Source organism: Nomia melanderi, chromosome 9 (assembly GCF_051020985.1).
Source record: "Nomia melanderi isolate GNS246 chromosome 9, iyNomMela1, whole genome shotgun sequence".
Lineage (NCBI taxonomy): Eukaryota > Metazoa > Arthropoda > Insecta > Hymenoptera > Halictidae > Nomia > Nomia melanderi.
In genome coordinates this window covers 15,822,381-15,844,343 of record NC_135007.1, presented here as the reverse complement: position 1 = coordinate 15,844,343, position 21,963 = coordinate 15,822,381, and the positions used below count along the sequence as shown (strand labels likewise).

Below are 21,963 nucleotides of genomic sequence, written 5' to 3'. Positions count from 1 at the left end.
TGCAGTATCAATTGATTAGCATAGACAAGATATGTGTAGATTGTGCGCAGAATGTGTTTTTCTGTCTACTGTTCTGAAATATCGACACTGTCAAAAATGGCGCGCACTAGCGGACTCTAAATCGAACGGTTAACTAGTGAACTATGTAAGACTGCGACATGGAATGTTTATTTACAGTTGTAAGAATTAATTGTTCGAAAAGAAATTTTCTTTTATGTTTATGAAAAAATAGAGTTTATTTACATTATTTTAATGTACAATTATTTTTGTCGGTAACGTTGTGCACGAGACCGAAATGGTACGGGGGTCTTGAGACCCCTGAAACTGGTCAAAAATTCGCATAAGTTGCAACGTCTATAGGTATATACATATTTTAAGTCTGTATGAAATTAAACATTAAGGAAGCCGCAAAAACACAAAATTATGGAAGCAATATTATACCCTAAAATGTTTCATATGCCACTAAACATTGTGGCATAAGAAAGAACTCTCCTTGGCTCACGATTTTGTTTGCAAGTAAAGAGTGAATAATTGTTTTTTATTTATAAATATGAAAACAAACTATCCGTTTGAAGTTTGACAATTTTCAAACCAATATTCTAACAATTATGGCAGTTACCGTATCGCCAAAGCATTTTTCTATTAATATTATAAGGTACAATATTTTCAGCTACAATAAATACATACTGGATGATATTAATAAATAATTATTTTTCTGTCATTTAGCCTTGAAGGTAATATTGCAAACATTACTGTAAAACCAGACTTTACCATTGAGAAAACGAAAACAATGGTAATGAAACATTTATATGGCAATGACAAGACAAAAATCCCTTCTAAATTCCGATTAATACATTCATCTAAATTTAAACAACTTATAGATAGTAATAGTATAAATGATGAGCAAATAAATGAACATGGTAAACTTTCAATTTAATAGTTTCATATATACAATCCATATATGTACAGAAAAAAATTCAAAGTTATCTTTCATATACAACTTTTCATATACAAAATAATTCACATAGGAATTCTCTGTGTTATAGATACATTAATGTTAGTAGAAGTTCGTCCAGTACCTGGAAAAGAAAATTTATCAGATAAAGCTTTGAAAGGTCCAAACCAGGCAGCAATATTACAAGCAACTAGTGATTTACCTATAATTAATCCACCTCGTTTCATTTCACCGATTGAATGTCTTGCAGATGTAAATGTATACATATTATTATAATACTTTTGTGTACTACAAATATTTATTCTGATATAATATTCTATAGTTTCAGAATGAAATACGACAAATTTTAATATCACTTGTAAAAGCATCTGCAAAATCTTTAATGTATAGTTCAGAATCACAGGAGATTTATAATGTTTTGAAGGATAAGTTACAAATCAAATGTAATCAAATTAATGATGAAAATTCTATAAAAGAACTAATGGGAAAGGGTTATTCTCGTAAAAGAATTTTAAAAGCTCTTCGTTTAACAAAGTATGGTTTAAATAATTAAGAAATAAAAAATTGAATATTTATAAATAAATTTTCATAATTCATTCATTTTAGATCAGATCTGACAAGAGCAGTAGATTGGTTAATAGAACATCAAGATGATCCAGAAGATGATGATGATGGTGATGCTGATGGTGATGGTGATGATGATGATGATGAGTTGTTAGCTATTGAAAGAGACAATGATAAACATGTTACAGGTCCCAGTTCATCTACTGGTTCAAAAAACAAGTCTTTCAAAGAAACATGTACTGAATTATTTACAGGAGGTAGTTATCTAACAGCCAAATATCATGTTTAAATTCATTGCTTCATTGTAGTTCATGTTTATATTTAAATCCATTATCAATTATATAAAAAATCAAGGTTCACCAAAGGAGGGAAACTTACTTAGCATCCTAGATCTTTTGTTGCAAAGTTATTATCGTGATAAGAAAATAAACTTCAAACCTAACTCTAAAGCAAAACAGTTACTTTTGGAAATGGGATTTGACGAGAAAAGTATTGTTGATGCACTGAAGATTACTGGGAATAATCTAGCTAATGCTGTAAGTATAATCATAATAAGATTAAACCTAGTGTTTAACATTTGTAATTGTTTAGTGTGAATGGTTGCTTGGAGATAGGGGACATAGTTTACAAGATTTAGATGAAGGCCTTGATCCAGAGAGTCCAATTTATAATGCAATTATGAATAATCCACACATTCAACTTAATCTTACAAAGTCTAAAATGTTCTTAGGTACGATTTACACATATACACGCACATAAAATTGTTTTGAAGCTATCTAATACAAATAATGTTTTTAGTGTATTTATCTATAATAGAATTTCCAACAACAATAAATATGTGGATTCATGTTCCACATGTTCTTGATCAAATACTTCAAATTTATCAGGATAAAAAACATTCCAATCATGTAAATCAATATGCAGGTGACTAATGTTAACTATTCGCATTCGTGTAATAAAGCAGTACGACTATTTTAAAAATGATTTAAAAATATGACTTTAATATAAAAAAAGTGACATTTAAAAAGTCCAACTATTTGAATGTTCACAGGCAGACAGAAAAATCAAGATTAAAGACAAAAATTTGTATGCAATGAAGTTACAAGCTATGTGACCACTAAAAACAAATCACATACCCAATATTACTACAAATCTAAATTTATTATATGTACATTCATTTAAATAATTGCATTTAATATATATCTAAATACACATAATATTTGCAACTTAGAGTGAAGTACATAATATACGATACACCATAAAATATATAAATAACTAATAATGATTTTCAATTACTACTGGTTACTTATATATCTTTATATTAATGTCATAGAACAAATTATAATTAATTACCTACTTACCGACAGGACATTTTGTGCACGTGTCACCACAGCAATCTTCACCATAGAATATCGTGGTGTAGACAGGAATGTTACTTTCTGTAACGTTCGTTAGATGGCGAAAGTGGAGTCAATAAGTTTGTTGCGCCGGCATTTTGTACATTCAGCGTGGTCGAAAGAGAGTTGGTTCCTCCGTGAAGCGATTTTTATAAATAATCGCGGAGAGGTTTCTCATTCCTAACAACAGATATCTTTGTCAAGATAACAAATAGAATTTTCTCTGTAAAAAGATGGTAAGTGATTCGCTGTTAATATTCCCTTTAATCTGCGCTTTAGAGGTTATCTTTTACACGTGGGTTGTTTATGTAGCTTATAAAATTTAATTTGATCAATTATTATTTGTTGTGTAGGCTGATGAAGTTAATCCAAGAGCATACCCTTTAGCGGATGCAACATTGACTGCGAAAATCCTTAATTTGGTTCAGCAGGCAATGAATTACAAACAATTAAGGAAAGGAGCCAATGAAGCAACAAAAACGTTAAATCGTGGTCTATCAGAATTCATTGTAATGGCTGCAGATGCAGAACCTTTAGAAATTCTATTACATTTGCCACTGTTATGCGAAGATAAGAATGTTCCATATGTATTTGTAAGAAGTAAACAAGCATTAGGTCGTGCTTGTGGAGTATCTAGACCTGTTGTTGCTTGTTCAGTGACTGTTAACGAAGGTTCACAACTAAAGCCACAAATTCAAGCGATACAACAAGAAATCGAACGACTTCTAGTTTAAGTTATTAGTACCTGATTTAAAAAAAACAAACATTCTTCAAGTTTTAACTTTATAGCACAGTTTATATTTTCTCACAAAAAGTTTAAAGTATTCTTAAAAAATTCAACTACATGCAATTCATGTGAAATGTTATATGTATCATCTTCATAATAAAACTAATAACAATAAATTGACTATTATTCATAAAGTTAAATGAACTATAATAAGATACAGATAGAATATGTGCACTATATACAACCATACATAAAATTTATGAAAAATTAATTTTTAATATACTTTAGGAAACATGTTTATACCATAAACACTTACAATTTATCAACAATTCTTAAGTTATTTGTTAAAATAAGGTAATACAGTAGAAGTCCAATTATTGTGCCACCGATTTTCTTGGAACTTGCGAAGTTCTTGTCTGAACCTATCATCCAACTTCTGTTGAGTATCATTATTAGGGAAATTTTCAAACCATGACTTCAGTTGTGCTGCCAGTTCTTTATAATTCGAAAAAATCATTCCATTTTCGTTATGTTTAACAAGCTCTGGTAAACTGTAAAATAAAAGCATTGATAACGATCATTTATGTACTGAACCTTTATGCTACAAAATATCACAATGAGACTGTCATTTCTGGAGAACTTAAAGTGTAACAACTAATATCATAAAAGAAAAAAATCCACTTACCATTTGAAATTATATGCACAAACTGGCAGTTCACATCCAAACATATCAACAACTTTCATTGGTAAATCCAAACCACTGGATGAAGTGTGGAGACAAATCCCTAAATCTGCGCTAGCTACATACACACAATACACGTTTTATGTATATATCTCACTTAAAAAAATGATTCAATTATAAACGAAAAAAAATCAGTATTTTTTTACCTAACATTTTAGGATAATCTTCACTTTCAAGCCATGGTGTTAGAACTGTAACATGTTTCCACATTTTTAATGTTATAATTGCCATATAAAATTCTTTCAAATGTCCTTTACCAGTTATGACACAAATCAAATTTGGGAGATTATAAATATGTTCTTCAACTGCATATTCATATTCTGAAAAATAAGAATATGCCAATTTTTTAATACTTCTAGATCCCTATCAAATAATACATTCCCTCCATATTTGTACAGTTATACAGTGAGTTTAATATATTATGAAGTAACATCAAATATACCTTGCAATGCTTTCACTAATATAGAAAAATCTTCATCTTCCGTCCAACTTGTACTAGACACAATAAATCCAGGTCTTTTAAGTTTCAAACGAACCTCATTTGATATGCATTCTGTAAATATAGTAGAATTTTCCTCTGGACCTTTAAAAATGTCATATGTTTCGCTTAATTTTAATAAAAATTCATGTTTCTCTGTTAATGATATACGCTGAAATTTAGTTATTGGACGATCATATAATACTTTAGCCCTAAACAAAAAAAAGTTATTAAACAAAGTATCTGAAAGCACACAGATATAACTGTAAATACTAACTTGATTCCCCACTTCAACTGTAAGTCTTCCTTTAACGCTCTCGAAACACAAAAATTACTTTGAGCTTTAGAACCGAAAAACATTTCAATTGCCTTTGCAAATTTTACTAATAAATGATCGTTTCTCAAACTTAGTGCCATGATAGTATGAGCATAATTATGCCAGTCAACGATAAGATGACAATCTATTACGGTACAATAAAACCAACAAACTGGAATTGTTGGAATCGCAGGTGGATTTTGCAATAATACATATGTGGGCATAGGTTTCTGAAATAAAACCCATAAAAGTGTAACCATTTGCCACAACGTTTTTATCACGTAACGCACGAGGCTAGGTATATCTGAAATGAAAAAATATTTCGATCTCAAATATATTCTGTAAAGATCCTGCTGTTTCGTGCATCAAATTTTTAAATATAATTTATTACATATAATATAAATTTTTCATGAAACTGATAACATACTGTTGTTTATATTCGGTGGTGGCAGGAGATAGTAAATACGTACTCGAGGGTTTTCTTGTATTTCTTTTAATAAGGATGAACCAGAATAACCTATAAAGTCTACCATAAAACCTTCTTCTATCAATGACATTACATGATATTGCATTCTAGGACTTCTACCTAAATCTCCGAGAACAACAACACAGACATTTTTACGTATTTTACATTTCTTTAAGTAGAATTTCCTCATCACCAGTAAAACTAACAGTAGTATAAATAATAAACAAATCATCCACATTTTTAATTGAAATTACAATTAAAAATATTACTGCTTATAGTCACAAGCTGTATTTTATTTTTACAAACTTTTCATAAACGAAACAGACTTCGTTGGCAAATTTCTGAATTCGAATTCTACCAGAACGTTACACGTTGGATAGTATGCACGAACGCGTGGCGCTGCATTCACATTACAATATGGAGACATAAATGTTGTACAATGTTTATCGTAATGTCTTTCAAGTGGCAAGCGTCAATAACATATTTGTTATTTATATATTTCCATTTCGCTAATTACAAATCAAATATTCGTGAATATTAATTTCCTTGAAATAACTTTTTTTGCGTGTAATATTTCAATGTATTCTTCTGATTATGTTTTATCTAGTTATTTAATTGTTATTGTATCTTATTCGAATAAATAAATATTATTACACTGAGTATATCATTCCATAAATGTTCAATTGTTCAGTAAACGGCTAATGAAACGTAAATTTATTTTAAAAATACATTTTTATATGTCTTTTAATGTTCCTTGTACATGACTTCCAGATAGATTTTTTTAGTTTAGATGAAAAAAATATTATATATTTAAAAATGACATCAATTAATGAGAAACCAATGATTGAAAGTAACGTTTGTTTTCTTTCTTGCCAAGGAAATGCTCATGTTCCACGACGGTTACTTGAAGTAAATAAATTATTAAACTTAATCAATAGAAAATTGGAAGACTGTGCCCTCGAATGGCAAGCTGAAATTTCTCGTAAACAATGGAAAATATTCAATTCTCATACCATTGAAAATAATCTGTCTGAGAAGTCATTATTGGCAAGAACATATTTTAGTGAAAAGAAATTCGATAAAGCTTTTCAACATGTACTTTTTTGCAATCAAACTTTTACAAAATATTTAAAGGATTTCATTGGCAAGTAAATTAATTATATATTTTTTACAGTTACAATGGAAACCTTTAAAAATGATGAACAACTTCTTTGTATTTATAGCTCTCCTACAAGGCAAAGAATCTGCTTTCAATGAAAAAGAAATTTATGATGGACCAAATCAAGGTTACAGTATAACAAAAAATTGGAACACGTTAAATGGTTCTAACATTGAGTCATTGTATTTGCCTTTATTGAGAAATCAACAACTAAATGGAATGAGGAAACCTAAGAATCCAGTTGACAATACATTAGAGGTTCAAAATTCATTTGCTGATGTCATTAAAGCTAAAGTTAATTTTGATACAAAATTCTTAGGATTTGAAGATATACTGCACAAAATTAGTTCATTGTCAACATCAACCGATACAACTTACATCTGCCAATATTGTTCTAAACAATTGGTAAATAAATTTTACATTACAGTTGCCATTATTAATATAATATTAATATGAAATAATAAATAATAAAATTAATCTTGCATTCAGAAAACAGCACAAACTGGACGTGAGAATATTATTGGTACTCAAAAACATCATATAATTACAAAAACAAAACGTTTAACTAGATCTGCGAAGCAATTATTTAAGAAAAAAGAAATGAACAAGTCATCTTTCACAATCAATGAAACTGATAATCAGTCATCATTCAAACTAAATACAAGTTTCTGATAATTGAGCTGCATTATGTAATACTCTTGTTTGTAGTCAAATTTATATTATTCTTTGAACACAAACATCTTTAAAATGTAAATTTAAGACACATTGTCATCAAAGAAGAGGATAATTTTAAAACCCTGCAGGAGACACTAAAATTTGTAAAAGTTTACAATGTACATTGACTTTTTATGACATAATATATTAATAATGTATTGATAAAATCTTACAGAACGAAATATTATTTATTATAATATTTGTCGTTCTTCCAGGATAGTCTCATTACATTTTTACTAATATGCTACAGAATTTATACATACAGAAATACAATAATTTTATACATCTGTTTTTTTTTTACTTTTTTAGTGTTCCTTTAGCATTATATTGAAAATAAGTATAGTAGCCACTATTATATAGTAAAGTTGTAAAGTGAAGCATCAACAGCAACATCAGTTGATATTTACATTACTTCGTTACATGTACCTACATGTACCTTTCTAAAGGTTTGTCGAAGTTCTTGGTCCATACGTTTACGTACTATCCGTTTGATTCACTTGCATAAATATATGAAACAAATGTTTGATGTTACAATTATGTTAATGCTTTAATAATTTTACAACCTTGCTATATTATAATATTCACCATACAGTAGTCCCTCTGAAAATGCAAACAGATCTCCTTTATAATGTACAGACAATGTTTGTTTACAATTTTGTTTTATATTGAATTAGCTATGTACCACTATAATTCAGTTGTCTACAATAAATATCATAAAGTTGATACATGAAATAAGATCTATGTGTTACACACCTATAAGTATCATATGCAAACATTTTAAAAATAAAATATGTTGTAAAATATCTTAGAGTAGCTTAATTTATGTCACAGTTCAACTCATTATCATAATATTTACCCAACTCGTTAAACACATTATTATCACCAAACAGTAGTTTATAGAAATTTCATTGCTTATATTCTGATTTGATGACTGATCAGCAATTAAACTGAAGTAGGCGGACTGAATTTTCTGATTCACTTTCTGAGAGATTACTGTACTTCATTGGCTATATAATTACTTTTACATATACAGGATGTTTTTAAAATCGTAATACGACTAAAATGAATGCGTTTTTATATGTAAAAGTAAGTAAAAAATAAATAATAAAATATAATACAATTAAATATTGAATTGAGAATTTCTTTCGTGCAATCATATATAACTTTGCTCTCATATCATCCCATTAATAAATATTTTCACTCATCTTAATGTTTACATTGATAGTAACATATCACTTGTCTTTGACTACAATTTGCTGACATACATAACTATTAACAATTAGGATGCAAGTAGCAAGTTTGTAAAAAAAAAAGAAATATAGACAATACGATTTCATTATCCGTTTTACCAGGAGTAAAACAATAAATTAGTAGATTGTATACAAAAGCATGTATATCCAATTATAATTCAGATCTGATCTTTTAAAAATAAGACTTTATTACTTTTTATTGTATAACGATTTTCGGAACATTCCATATATTATATTTAATAAGTAATTAACAAATCAACAGTTATTATTTCATACCAATTAACTGATACTGTGTTTCAATATTAAAGTGATTACAACATACATAACAATTAATATAAGTAATAATATGAATGTTCTCAAATATCTTCCTCAATTACATGTTAGAATAGAAGGAAATATACAAAGCATCGATTATTCTAAAATATGTTATGCACAAAAATATTAGAAAAATTAATTAATGCATACAAATTTATATATTAAATTTTCCTGACATTATAGTCATACTTTCAGAAAAACGTTTTTTTTTAAATTAATCATTTATAAGCAGGCAATACTACATATTTTTATAAATATACACTTCTGATTTATATAAACTATAATGCATATATTAATTAAAATCTCTATTTAATAAACTACGATTTAGTAATTGTATTTTCTTGGGTAAACTAAAATACAGTAAACAATGTTAAGAGATTCAAGGCATCTTAGTATAAAAGTTATTTAATACATTCATTACACACAATGTTTATATATTTCAGAATAAATATGTATGCTTGTTCTATACATTGTACAATAGATAAAACTAAACCCTAATAATGGACAAGTTTTACTATTTTGGTAACATTAAATATTCTGCAATGATTTATAATTTTACAATTATGACGTTTATGTTTTTAATAGGAGATTGATGATAATCTCTTGTATGAGAGAAAAATAATGTTTAATCTCTTATGATATAAAAATCTTTTAAGAGTACATCTATATGTTAATTACTCTTTCTAACTTACTATATCAGTTTAAATTAGCCTCGTTATTAAAATGAATCATTAGAATATTCTATTTTAATTACTGATTCTATATTTCATTGACGCATTACACTGTATTAGCAATTCTCTGAACAGTCAACTCTTTAATATTTATAGAATGTTTTTTTCATTCATTTAACCTATTACAGTTGTGTAATCCAAGAAAAACATTATGAAGGGAAGCCTGTTGAATTCAATATATGTTGTGATCAAAAACTTAATTTAAAAATCAAATTAATTAAAAATGCGAACAAAAATAAGTGTTCTACCGCGTAACATTCTTCTAAGGCAGAGTAATTTATTCCCATGTATAATCCTTGTTATACTAACATCAAAAAGAAACGTCTGAACTTTTCTTGTCATAAAGTAATATTAAAATTCCTCTTATGTTTCCATTTGATTTCTTCTCTTAATACAATTATACCATTTCATCCTGTATCCTTCACTTGTTAAGGCAGACAGATCTCATAATACAAAAATGCAATTCCTACGTACACCTTATTATGCTTAAATTTATACACATATTAAAAAAATACGTCAAATCCGAAAACAAACATTGTTCAATGAACATTAAGTAATTATTGATTTCTTTAATTTTAATAATTTTAAATTAAGTTCAAACATTAAGTTTTCCTTTTTTGCTACAAATTTTATTATTTAATCAATGAAAATATGAAAAATGATATTTTATTTAAACTACAGAATACATTTCATGTAAAACTAATAATGATACCGTAATTTTACAAAATATAAGAATACCAAATAATTAACAACATCGATTTTAATTGATAAAAGGCATCAATTAATTTATTTTGATAAAACATCTTACAATGAATATTAATAATAACTAATTTATAATCAAGCGTATCTCTCTGAGGCACTGCAATCCTCTTGAACCTGTCATTGCAAATTTTTTTTTCTTCAGGACATGTCTAATATGTATAGGAAATAAGCAGCATAAGTATGCACTATAAATTGTGTATTAGTGTAAAAAGAATAGGTGAAATACTTTATTGTCAAGTATCTCGATTAAAGTAATCAATTTAAAAAGATATTTAAATTGAAAAATTAATTCCAAGATTATGATTTTTATGAGATCTGTGTGCTAGGAAGGAGAAGTATAAATTTGGAGTAATAGTTGAGTGGAAACTATTGGTTTCACCTAAACTCATAGATCTGTATACTATGTTCTGGAACATGTTTTAAATTCAGAGATTGATACCTGAAATAATGAAAATTTCATTGAAAATTTTTGCAGATTTCTAATAAAAATAAATTTGTGTGCACAAAAAAAGTTATACATAAGCATGAACTTAAATGAAAAAAATATATGAAAATTAAAAAAAAATATATTGTTATTGTAACAATAATGTGCAAAGTATTACTCGTTTCCTTTATATTATAACACAAACCATATGGAACAAGTGTTTGCAAATTTTTGATAGTTTTATATATAACTAATTATGGTAAGAATATTCTTTATTTGCTTATATAATAGAACATTACCATTCAGAACTACGATGATAATAAAAACCTTCAATTGTAGCAGCAGATTTTTGGAAGCAAATGTAATAAAATCCTGCAAAGGAGGCACCACTGATATCTTTAACAGTATGATCGGGAACTAAGAAATGTTCTTTCCATCTCATAAAAACAAAATCAGTTCCTTTCACAGGCTCATAATCAAATGTGTCTGAATTAAAAGTTTTGGCATATTGACAAAACGATTCAAATTTGCTCTGTAATTATTAATAAATAAATCCACACGTAATAATATAAATTAATACATAGTTAAATACAGAAAAGAGTACAAACCCAATGTTTTTTATCAACATCTTCATCTGCGTCCCATTTACGAGTTAAAAAAGGATACTTTTTTGATATAATTTCACCATCAAAAAATGTTGTCAAAGTTGGATATTCTTCTGTGAGATCTTTAATTTTGAGATAACCACACAAATAACTATTTTCCTCGTCCACGTGCTGCAATAAAAAAATGTTTTAGAGATGCCTGAAATAATGTAGAGACGATTTATACTTTATAACAAAGACATTCTTTAATGAACAATGTGGTTTTCTTAGTAGAAATATACGACAACTACAAAGAGATGATACAATATTGAATGGTAATGACGATAGGCAGAATTTTATTAAAAACCTTCCTAATAATATCGTAATACATTAGCAATGATATCAAAGAGAAGAAACTCAAAAAGGTGTTGAAAAGTCTTGAATCACTGAATGCATAAACATTGATTAAATATGACACCGACAATACCTTCAAAAGTCCTACTCTCCCTTTTTATAGAAAATATTTTTAAAAAATTCCATTCTAAGATTACAAGTGAAGAAAATGAAAAAACAATAATATAAAAGAATAACAGATATGACAAAACTAAAAATTGCTCCATGACTTTGATAATTTGTGTTTTTCCCCTTCATTCATGACTTTGATAATAAGTTAGATACTAAAATGTATCTGCCTTAATTTCATATACGAGCATAAGAGTAGAAAGTAACATTCTGGAAATTATCTTTGTAGGTTATATGAAACAATGAATATTTTGTAATTATAAATAATATCATTAATCGATTGTAATACAAAGCTGTAATGTATTTATAGAGAAAAGAACATAGGATCAATCGTTAAACGGCAAAGACAGATGTCAAGGGTACGTTAGAAATTTGGGATACTTGTGGCGCAATTTCCAGAAAGTTGAAGAACTAACCTGTAAAACAACTTCTACGTCGTAACTGTTGCCTTTAGACTTTTGAGAGCCTTGAAATCGCGAACCGTTGTAAAGCAAAGATTTTGTGACACCCGGCTGCTTTGAGTTTGCGGGCGGTGGGGGTACAACGTCAACTTTCACCGGCATTCTCGGCTCAAGCAAACGTTCTTAAACTTTGCCCTCGTTGGGCGACAAACTCTTCATCACAAGACTCTCGCAATGACTGCCGGTAATTTTCAGGATGTAGATGTATTTATACGAAGCCTCGAACCCAGACACACTCGCGATTGTAATTTCTACACAAAGAATTAGTTTCACGTACTTTCAAGAACGTTGCTTTTCAATATATTCACGTTACTTAAATCTTTTTTATAAAAATTGTACGATCACTTTTTTATTCGCGATTAAACAGCAATATTTTCATTTGTTTCGTTAAATTTTATATCGATGTCATGTATGTGGAAACTTCGTTCTATTTTGCCGGATATACGAACATCTGTCATTTTAAAAAATTTCAATACTATCTTTCATTGATTCCACCCCATATTTTGCCCCTTCGTTATTAATTTATTTGCTGTCACGATTTCTTTGCACCTGTACAGTATACGAATTAAAATACTTTTGCGTTTGAGAAAGAAAAAGTGCAATAAAGTTTTTAAATTTATTATTTTCGAAATGATCACTTTGTTTGTTTTCCCGCCGTACGTTTCTATAATTATAATAGTGACGTTGTATTTTGAGCGAAATCAAGATATGTTAACGTTTAGCTTATATCAATTAAATTTGATCTCGAGAAAATATTATAGAATTATTTTTCCATTTAAGAATGTAATATTAAGATACTGATTTGATTCATTACAGAACCTATACAGTGTAATGTAGACGAGTTCAAAGCAAGTATGGCGGATTTCACAGACACAAATTCACACGAAATGACAGAAAATCATGTTCAAAAGTGGTGTAATAACCAATGGGTTCGATTAAATGTTGGTGGAACATATTTTTTGACAGCGAAAACTACACTAGCCAGAGATCCTAATTCGTTTCTTTATAGATTGTGTCAAGAGGATTCTGATCTCATCTCAGACAGGGTTAGTTTAATGTTTCAAGATAACCGCGAACTTTAAAATGTATAATTTATACACGTTATACAGATATCAAGAAAACTAATGCCTGTAAGAATGTAAGAACTTTTATCTGCTTTATTCGGTACAGGATGGAACTGGAGCATATTTAATAGACCGTGATCCAACATACTTTAGCCCTGTTTTGAATTACTTGCGTCATGGGAAATTAGTGATTAATAAAGATTTAACAGAAGAAGGTGTTCTAGAAGAAGCAGAATTCTATAATATTACAGAATTAATTCGACTAGTCAAGGAAAGAATTATATTGAGAGACACTAGACCATTACGGGATTCAAAGAAACATGTTTATAGAGTTCTTCAGTGTCACGAGGATGAACTAACACAAATGGTTTCGACAATGTCTGACGGATGGAAATTTGAACAGGTATTTTATTCTCTAAAGCTAATAATTATTTCATAAATGTTACAATTGAATTCCTTTTTAATATTCTTTAATAGTCAATTGATCTGGCTTGCATTGGAATAACTATTCAGTCCACAGAGAAATAATATATTTAAATAAACTAATGAAAGTATTAATATTTACTTTAAAAGTCACAATAATGTAACTTTACTTGTTTTAGTTAATCAATATAGGATCACAATATAACTATGGAAATGATGATCATGCTGAGTTTCTATGTGTGGTTAGTCGTGAATATGGGGCCAGTCAATTAAACAGCAAGGAACAAGAGTCAACGGATCGTGTTAAGGTATCAAAATCGCATTCAAGTTTTTCACATAATTATCTGAACCAAAACAATTATCTATAATCTTATTATGGTTTGACTAAATACTTATACGGTTCTGAGTTTATTCCTCCTTTTTTTTTTTTAATTATATTGTGGTATTTCCTGTAAATTCATATTAAGAATATTAATAATTAAATATTCATATTTTTCTGTATCAGAAGTTCTGATTGATAGTTCTGTGTAGGAAAACTTGATCATTATATTTGTTCATCTACATATGAAATATTTACATTAAAATATATGTAAATTTAAAATTCAGAAAAATTTGACCACTAAAATGAAGAACCTCTGATGTACAACAGTATTACCATATTTCATCATTATATTCATTCAATCAATTCATCTGTAATAAATCAAACTAATATTTTTGTTTAAATATAAGTTACAATTTGTTTTGTTACAAATGAATCAATTGAAGTAATAGAATAAATTGAATTACAAATTGTTATTATTTTATCATTAATGCTACCAAAGATCATTTTAGTGAAAAATGTAGACTTTAAAATCGTGATGAAGATCTTCTATAAGTCACATTTCTTTATCCATTTTATTTTTACATTTCTTTGCACAAGACTTATTTATATAAATTAAAATAATATAACATTAAAATTAATACAAACAAATATAAAAGAGTGCCTTATAGTAGATACAAATGCACAATCTTAGATATTGTTAAGTAATTTACATTGTAGTGTTTAGGCCAAACTTACAAGTATTTTTGTTTTCCATTTTTTATAACTTTCTGTAATCTGATTTAAACAATACTGTATTATTCTATTTTAATTATCGAAGCATTTTATATTAGTTTGTGTCAATTCAGGGGCCAATTCGCATGAGCATGTTCTGCCTCTGATGTTTGCTATATGTATCATACTGTTATTTTTGTATCGCATGCTGTTCATCGAATAAAGAATTGTTTCTTTTATTGGTTTGGTTACTTTCTACCCTATGTCCTGCATGATTCATTATTGCATGTTTGAAATATTTCAAATGTATTTTGTTCCTTTGATTTAGAGATATTAAATTTCGTAAAGTAACGAATTTTTAAATTATTAATCAAAACGGAACTGTAAATGGAACAATACATAATCATATAGAAATTATGTTTGTATATAAAATAACTCTTGTAAATATAGTTGAAATTTAGTACAATGTTTAGTGAAGTAAAAAATTATATAACAAAATACAGAGGCTGAACAATGCTAAAACTTATTCATTTACAAATTTCATAAACGATAAAGTAAAACGACATATCTGTTAACTTTGTAAAACTTAGAAATGTAATTTTAACTTAAAATGTTTAATACATTATTCTAAGTTTCAATCATTAAATTGTATTTTAGGTTCTGCAGCAGAAGGGTTCTCGCATGTAATCTCTAAATCCGTCCTTTTCTTTCCTTACTTCGTTTAATTAAATCAACTGTGCAGCGACAAGATGAAGACTGCTTTTGTTTCTACATTCACATATTTAAGTTCATATAAATCTCCATTACATCATTTTCCTATATGATGGTAATACAAACAACAGATAATATGCAAAGGTATGATACCTTTTGTAGATATGTAGCTATAATGCAAGAATACGTGATCAAGCTTTAAGAACCAAAAGTATCATATACTAATGCATACATTTTGTTTTTTATCAACATTCAACAGAAATAGATATGGATTTCAGTGGCACAAGTAGTGTTTAGCAATTTAACATGGGATCATATACTTTATAATAATGGAGAACTTAATGATAAAGTAAAATTTTCTATCCCATTAATAAAATTGAATAATCCTCTTGTAAAAGAAATATTATTGTTTAAAATGACAGAAGTTATGTTTTAGTTTCATTAAATAGTTTAAGAGACAATAGCATTCATGAGGGCAATCGTTTTCATACAAATTTCTACACTGAATATAGATACTATCTCTAGTAATAAATAGTTTATTATTTTGTATCTAATTGTACAGAAATACTTTTTATTTTAATTCTGTCGTTATTATAATATAATCTAAATTACTTACCTTCGCACTGCCGCTATAAAACATAAAATAATATTTATATATCTAGCATGATATTTTTAATTATCTGGGACGAAAATTCATTTTCTACAAAAGCAATTTATTATATCGTTTAATAATACATGGTAATGTGTAAAATGAAGAAGCTTGAACATAAAACTCCTATAAAAATTTTAAATCGTACGAGGAATAACAATGAATATACTTTAAACTAGTTAACAATAATTTTCTAAATGCATTTGATTTTTATTGCATTATATTTTGTTACAAAAATGCAATCTGAATAACACAGTTTAAAACTATATATCTATGGATGTATTACTTTCTTTACCTTTATTTTGTATACATTTATTTACATTTATGATGAACACGATTACATTGAATAAAATTTAATTTTCCTAAATATATTAATTAAGGCTGTAATATATAATTTTGTGCAAACTCAGAAGTAAAAAACACATTATAATAAACATAACATAGGTTGTCAATTGTTGAAGGCCTATTAAGGAAGTGTTGTAGACAATATATTCATATTTAAAAGGATTAATTATGAGAGAAAAAAATATACGAGGCATTAAATTGTCAAAAATGCAGTGAGAATTATATAATATGTTATAATATATGATATAATATGTATAATATTATATATTATATACCATATACTGTATGTTATACACTGTCTGCACAAGTATGCATGATAATCTTGTGAACAAATTTTTTTTCAATGTGAATGCAACATACTGTGAAGATACTATTAAAAAATTACATTTTTACATTGCCATATATATTTCTAAACAACTAATATTAAACAAATAAATATAACTAACAGATAGGAATTTTAGGATTGTATGTATAAATAAAAAAATTCGATACGTTGATTGGCTTGTATTCACTGTTTTTTATACTGAAAATCAAGAAAATTAAGACCAACATCAATTATTTCTCGCAATATACAGAGTTACTAATATTGAAGTATGATATTGTTTTGCATTGTAAATTCTAATTGTTAATCTAATCAATACACTAATTAATATTATCTCACTAGGAGTAGAAATTTAATAACTGTATGTGAACAAATTTGTACTTTCATAGATAAATTTCTAAATTTATTAATTCATTAACATGTATTATTAATAGATACAATTAAAATTATACAAAATGTATAAAAAAAAAGGTTGGTCAGAACAAGGAAGATGAATAAATATTATGTGCAGAATCAAAAAAAAAGAGGTCATATAAACAAGTATCCAAAAGTCATTTACTTTTGAAGATACAATACTATTTGATTTCCATCAAGTGTCCTAAAAACTAAGTTTTGTAACTATAGTTGTTAATTTTACTTTTATATGAAAATAATATGTTTTACATAAACGTACACAATACTACTAAGTGAACGGTATTTATTTATTAAAAACCAGAATCTGTTCCACAGATATTATAAGACTAACTCAGAATTTGATATACAATACACTTCACCTATTTACTGTAAGTTCATTCTGTTAATGATTTTAAAAGTAAATGTTTCTGAACATATTTATATTTACATATGTTGTACTAATTATTCTGTTATGCCGAAACCATACAAGAAGTTTCAACCAACTTTTTCATGTTCTCTGTATGTACAAATTCAAAAGTAAACTTTAATATGAATAACATTTTAAGTTAGATAAAATACAATGATTGCAAGAGAAAGTGTATAAATATAAATAATATAAATGTGAGTTTGATACATCTATATATATATATATGATACATATATATATATAGATAGGTATACTATTCATTTATGTTAAGAACTGACTTAATGAAACAATAATGGCGACTTGGCATATCACATGATCAAAGTTTTGCACTTAACAGGAATATATTTCATTTTAGTAAGTCATTCATTCACATCAGTGAATAAGGTACCATACAAATAAATGTTTACTTCTTCCATTGTTTGGACAAAATATTTTACAAACCGATTTTGATTTATGTACAAGATATTCGTTTATACATTTCAAAGGGTTAATGCTCTAAATCTTGTACTTCTAAATGACTTAATTAAATTTCTTGTTTTTTTAATAAATAATCTGAAAAATAAATATTGCTTAAAAAAGATCAAATTTGAATGAGAATTGAATAAATCCTTTCACTTTTCCAGAAAACACTTGTGTTTTTTCTTATAGAAGTCATGAAATTTTTATATGGTCTAATTTATTCGTAATGTAAATGAATAGTATACATATACCTATTACTGTATGTGCGTGTGGCGCGTGCTGGTGTGTGTGATGTGTGTGTGGTTTTTGGATGTATCTAAGTATGTGTGTGGTGTGTGTTAATGAGGGAAGATAATTTTATTGATAAGAAATATGCTTATCCTATAATTACTTTAAAAATTATTCACATTCATTATTGTATAATTATGTTTACGTAATACTTAATTTTACATAAATATTTCTTCTATGTATTCCTTCAATAGATTTTATCATCATGTGCTTTATAGAATCGAATTCGAAATGAAAACAAACGAAATTCTTACCATGGTATGATAAGTAAGTACTTAAATATGTTATCGGTAAATAATTAAATTCGATCGTATTAATTTTACATGTAATCTGGTTTAATGTTGAGCAACACATTAGCTATGATAAAAAGATACAAATTTGGAAAGAATTGAAAGATTTCGTATGTAATGTTTATTAAGCTAGAATTTGTTTGACTCTTTAGTTTTTGTTTTTTAAAAAGAATATTGAAATTTTCTGAAATGATCAAAGAATATTGTAATCGTAAACAGTGAAATACATTGCAAGTACAGTAATATTATTTTTATCAATAACCCCATCAGATTTCGATTTCGATTTTTTAATATATAGCCAATCCTTTCATTTTTTATTTAAATACCTGTAATTTTTATAATTTCTGTTTTTGCGGTATATTTCTGTGATTAGTAGAAATAATAAATTAGAAACTAATACATTTTATTATTATAAAATAGAGAGTCAGCTACTTCTAAATACATGTATGTAGTAGAAGTTATGCTTGAAATTTATTCAGAATATGATTTTTACTTGAGTTATGTATAAATAAATCTTATTATTGCAATAATAATAACATGGCAATTTAGCTGTTATATAAACATGTGTATGAAACTTCACTAATAGTATAAATTTTATAATACGTAATACACATCATAGTATATTATTTCAGTGTTCCAGTTCATTTTATAATAGTGAAACAATGAAAATTATATGTTTATATTATGGACATTAATTCAATGTATTAGGATATTATAAAATATAAATTAATATTTATATTGACAATTAGATCACTCTTTTTAGGTAGGATACTGTTATAGTGGTATCATTATATTTCTCTTCTTCGTATTATCTTTTTTTTTTACTTTTTACTTCAAATTTCAGATACTTAGAAAGAAATATCATGTATTTTAAGTGTACTAAATAATATATCTTTTATATTGTATTTGTTGAAATAGTTTGTTACTGATTTATACAAGGAAAGTATTACAGGTATATGACAAATAAATTTCATTAAAATATAAAAAGATGCATTTCTTATAATAGCATATACATTATTATAAAGATTTGTATATATATCTTTTTTATATTCTTTGTTTTGAATGTTTACATCAGTCTTTGATTTTAATCATAATTTTTCTATACATAGTTTTAACTAATAAACAGGTCTTTGAGCTAATAAACCAACTTCTGATTTATTAAAAATATATTATTTCAAGAGTAGTACAAATCATATATTTTTACAAAAAATTATAAGTGTTAGAATATACAATTATAATATTATAGCACAGTTAATGAAAAATACTCTTACATAAGTATGTTGTTCAAGGCATATTGGCTATTGTTTTTAATGGTTGATCAAGATATCTTGCTAGAGCTTGTGCCTTTTCTCTTAGTAAACCAAATCCTACATTCTCTTTTGCATATAAACATAACAATAAATTTGCTACTTCAGTAATTACGACTTTCCCCTCCTACAAAAGATTTGTTTGACAAGTGTACAACATAATTGAAATTTTTAAAATAAAATATAAACACTTTCTAATAATAATATGAATATCATCATAATTCAAATCATATTTAAAATTTGTACTAATCGAATTTTTATTTTCAATAATTAAAGAAAGTTAAAGAAAATCAATCAAACAAATGCTTCAATTTCTATATAATAAAAAACTGTTAATAGAACTATTTTAATAACTCAGATGATTTTATCGGTAATTTTCTTTAAATGTAACACTCGTTTAAACAAACTTATATTCATCAAAGTTATTAGAATGGTTTCATGTAAATAGCTTATTTTGTATATTTAATACATAATGGCAGAGAATTTAATAATTACCACACAATCCATTAATACAAATTGCAATTCATCTTCTTTGAATGCATTACGTCCATTTTTTTCATAAGCTGACCAAATATTGCTTGTAATTGCAGCCGTAACTCTTGCATCTTTGTCTCCGTATCCACTATAAGCTAACAAACCACCATCTCTGTTTAATAAGCTGAAATTGTTTTAAGCGTATAATTTAATAATAATTGGTACGATTATTTACAGGTAAATGTCATAATTATAAAAGTAACAACAATCGTGTAATCCTTTCAATACTTATTATACATATATTTAACAACTTCAATTATTACTAGATAATATATACGAAGAATAAACAATCTATATTTTGTCAGAAATGATAAGAATCGTATTGTTAACAGACAATACTTACAATGTATTTTCTACTCCTCCTGTATTTGCTTGACTAAGTACTTGTGTAAGAGCTTTTGGTTTCAACATGGTTTCACAGAGGACAAATATAAAACGTCTTTTATTATCAAATTATTTTTCGACTACTTTCAATTAATTCTACCAGGATTTTAATATAAAATAAGAAGATTGTCCTATACAACAATTGTTACAATAATTGTACTCCAATCTATTTCATAGTATTCTATGGTACGTAATGTGACTTCACATGCACGTACCCAACTGTCAAAATAATTTCACTCTGTTTCACCACCCGAAAGTTATGAATCGAGTAGATTTCCCTCATGCTATGACATTCTACGTTCGATTCGCAGCGCCAAACAATTGTTCCTGGATATTCGGACCTCCGTAGATATATGGGAGTGAGAAGGACAGGGATAGTATGGTGTTCTTGTCGATATGGTAGAATATTTCTTAACCAACCTTATTAATTTATTGTATTTATCGATTGCTATGTTTCTCGTTCCTGAGATTGTGAACTTTATAATATGCTGTTCAATTGTTGTAAATATTTATTCATTCATTAAAAATTGTACAAAGGGACAAGACGTGTTTTGGTTAGAAGTTTGAGCGGTCTCTCACTAAATGGCGCCACCAATCCGGGATAAGGAAGTGGGATGTTTTAAAATTATTATCTTAACGGCTTTTTAATACATTACACTACTGTGATGTTAAATTTGTAAAAAGGAAAATTTGCTTTTGGAAAGAAAATAAATACTTATATAGTAGGAGAATGCTGTGTAATACTTACTAATTGAATCTGTTAAATG

The 21,963-nt window shown here is 27.1% G+C and overlaps 7 protein-coding genes across 19 annotated transcripts; 4 read left to right on the top strand and 3 right to left on the bottom strand.

Moving 5' to 3' along the window:
• Window positions 1–8: 8 nt before the first annotated feature.
• Kpc2 (Kip1 ubiquitination-promoting complex subunit 2) lies at window positions 9–3,038 on the top strand. 10 transcript variants are annotated; one of them, XM_031989764.2, is made up of 9 exons: window positions 9–516; window positions 727–920; window positions 1,047–1,213; window positions 1,278–1,489; window positions 1,562–1,776; window positions 1,874–2,055; window positions 2,111–2,249; window positions 2,318–2,443; window positions 2,887–3,030. In XM_031989764.2, the coding sequence occupies exons 2-9, from the start codon at window positions 791–793 to the stop codon at window positions 2,925–2,927; spliced, it is 1,212 nt and encodes a 403-aa protein (XP_031845624.1). In that variant the 5' UTR covers window positions 9–516; window positions 727–790; the 3' UTR covers window positions 2,928–3,030. The 10 variants fall into 10 exon arrangements, with proteins under 10 accessions (XP_031845624.1, XP_031845627.1, XP_076226591.1 ...); XM_031989767.2 differs by having other exon boundaries at window positions 9–655; window positions 727–793; XM_076370476.1 differs by having other exon boundaries at window positions 9–655; window positions 1,047–1,207; window positions 1,284–1,489.
• Window positions 2,986–3,819, top strand: hoip (NHP2-like protein 1 hoip). Its single transcript, XM_031989772.2, has 2 exons — window positions 2,986–3,152; window positions 3,270–3,819. The coding sequence occupies exons 1-2, from the start codon at window positions 3,150–3,152 to the stop codon at window positions 3,648–3,650; spliced, it is 384 nt and encodes a 127-aa protein (XP_031845632.1). The 5' UTR covers window positions 2,986–3,149; the 3' UTR covers window positions 3,651–3,819.
• On the bottom strand, window positions 3,399–5,883 carry LOC116432624 (ALG1, chitobiosyldiphosphodolichol beta-mannosyltransferase). Its single transcript, XM_031989759.2, has 6 exons — window positions 5,607–5,883; window positions 5,141–5,483; window positions 4,828–5,075; window positions 4,532–4,705; window positions 4,329–4,443; window positions 3,399–4,194 (listed from the first exon to the last, which is right to left on the bottom strand). The coding sequence occupies exons 1-6, from the start codon at window positions 5,881–5,883 to the stop codon at window positions 3,981–3,983; spliced, it is 1,371 nt and encodes a 456-aa protein (XP_031845619.1). The 3' UTR covers window positions 3,399–3,980.
• Window positions 5,884–6,211: 328 nt separating this feature from the next.
• LOC116432626 (uncharacterized) lies at window positions 6,212–8,867 on the top strand. 2 transcript variants are annotated; one of them, XM_031989771.2, is made up of 4 exons: window positions 6,212–6,353; window positions 6,523–6,789; window positions 6,869–7,209; window positions 7,294–8,867. In XM_031989771.2, exons 1-4 carry the CDS (start codon window positions 6,347–6,349, stop codon window positions 7,474–7,476), a joined length of 798 nt encoding a protein of 265 aa, XP_031845631.1. In that variant the 5' UTR covers window positions 6,212–6,346; the 3' UTR covers window positions 7,477–8,867. The 2 variants fall into 2 exon arrangements, with proteins under 2 accessions (XP_031845631.1, XP_031845630.1); XM_031989770.2 differs by lacking the exon at window positions 6,212–6,353 and having other exon boundaries at window positions 6,393–6,789.
• A 1,705-nt stretch (window positions 8,868–10,572) lies between these two features.
• Window positions 10,573–12,760, bottom strand: LOC116432594 (glucose-induced degradation protein 4 homolog). The gene is made up of 4 exons (XM_031989703.2): window positions 12,523–12,760; window positions 11,609–11,776; window positions 11,300–11,532; window positions 10,573–11,015 (listed from the first exon to the last, which is right to left on the bottom strand). The coding sequence occupies exons 1-4, from the start codon at window positions 12,667–12,669 to the stop codon at window positions 10,952–10,954; spliced, it is 612 nt and encodes a 203-aa protein (XP_031845563.1). The 5' UTR covers window positions 12,670–12,760; the 3' UTR covers window positions 10,573–10,951.
• Window positions 12,761–13,378: 618 nt separating this feature from the next.
• inc (BTB/POZ domain-containing protein inc) lies at window positions 13,379–19,409 on the top strand. Of its 3 annotated transcripts, none has more exons than XM_031989702.2 (4): window positions 13,379–13,613; window positions 13,738–14,034; window positions 14,234–14,362; window positions 15,745–19,409. In XM_031989702.2, the coding sequence occupies exons 1-4, from the start codon at window positions 13,422–13,424 to the stop codon at window positions 15,772–15,774; spliced, it is 648 nt and encodes a 215-aa protein (XP_031845562.1). In that variant the 5' UTR covers window positions 13,379–13,421; the 3' UTR covers window positions 15,775–19,409. The 3 variants fall into 3 exon arrangements, with proteins under 3 accessions (XP_031845562.1, XP_076226593.1, XP_031845561.1); XM_076370478.1 differs by lacking the exon at window positions 15,745–19,409 and adding an exon at window positions 14,661–15,326; XM_031989701.2 differs by lacking the exon at window positions 15,745–19,409 and having other exon boundaries at window positions 14,234–14,645.
• A 710-nt stretch (window positions 19,410–20,119) lies between these two features.
• Window positions 20,120–21,444, bottom strand: Lamtor2 (Late endosomal/lysosomal adaptor, MAPK and MTOR activator 2). The gene is made up of 3 exons (XM_031989647.2): window positions 21,156–21,444; window positions 20,774–20,936; window positions 20,120–20,405 (listed from the first exon to the last, which is right to left on the bottom strand). The coding sequence occupies exons 1-3, from the start codon at window positions 21,221–21,223 to the stop codon at window positions 20,256–20,258; spliced, it is 381 nt and encodes a 126-aa protein (XP_031845507.1). The 5' UTR covers window positions 21,224–21,444; the 3' UTR covers window positions 20,120–20,255.
• Window positions 21,445–21,963: the final 519 nt, after the last annotated feature.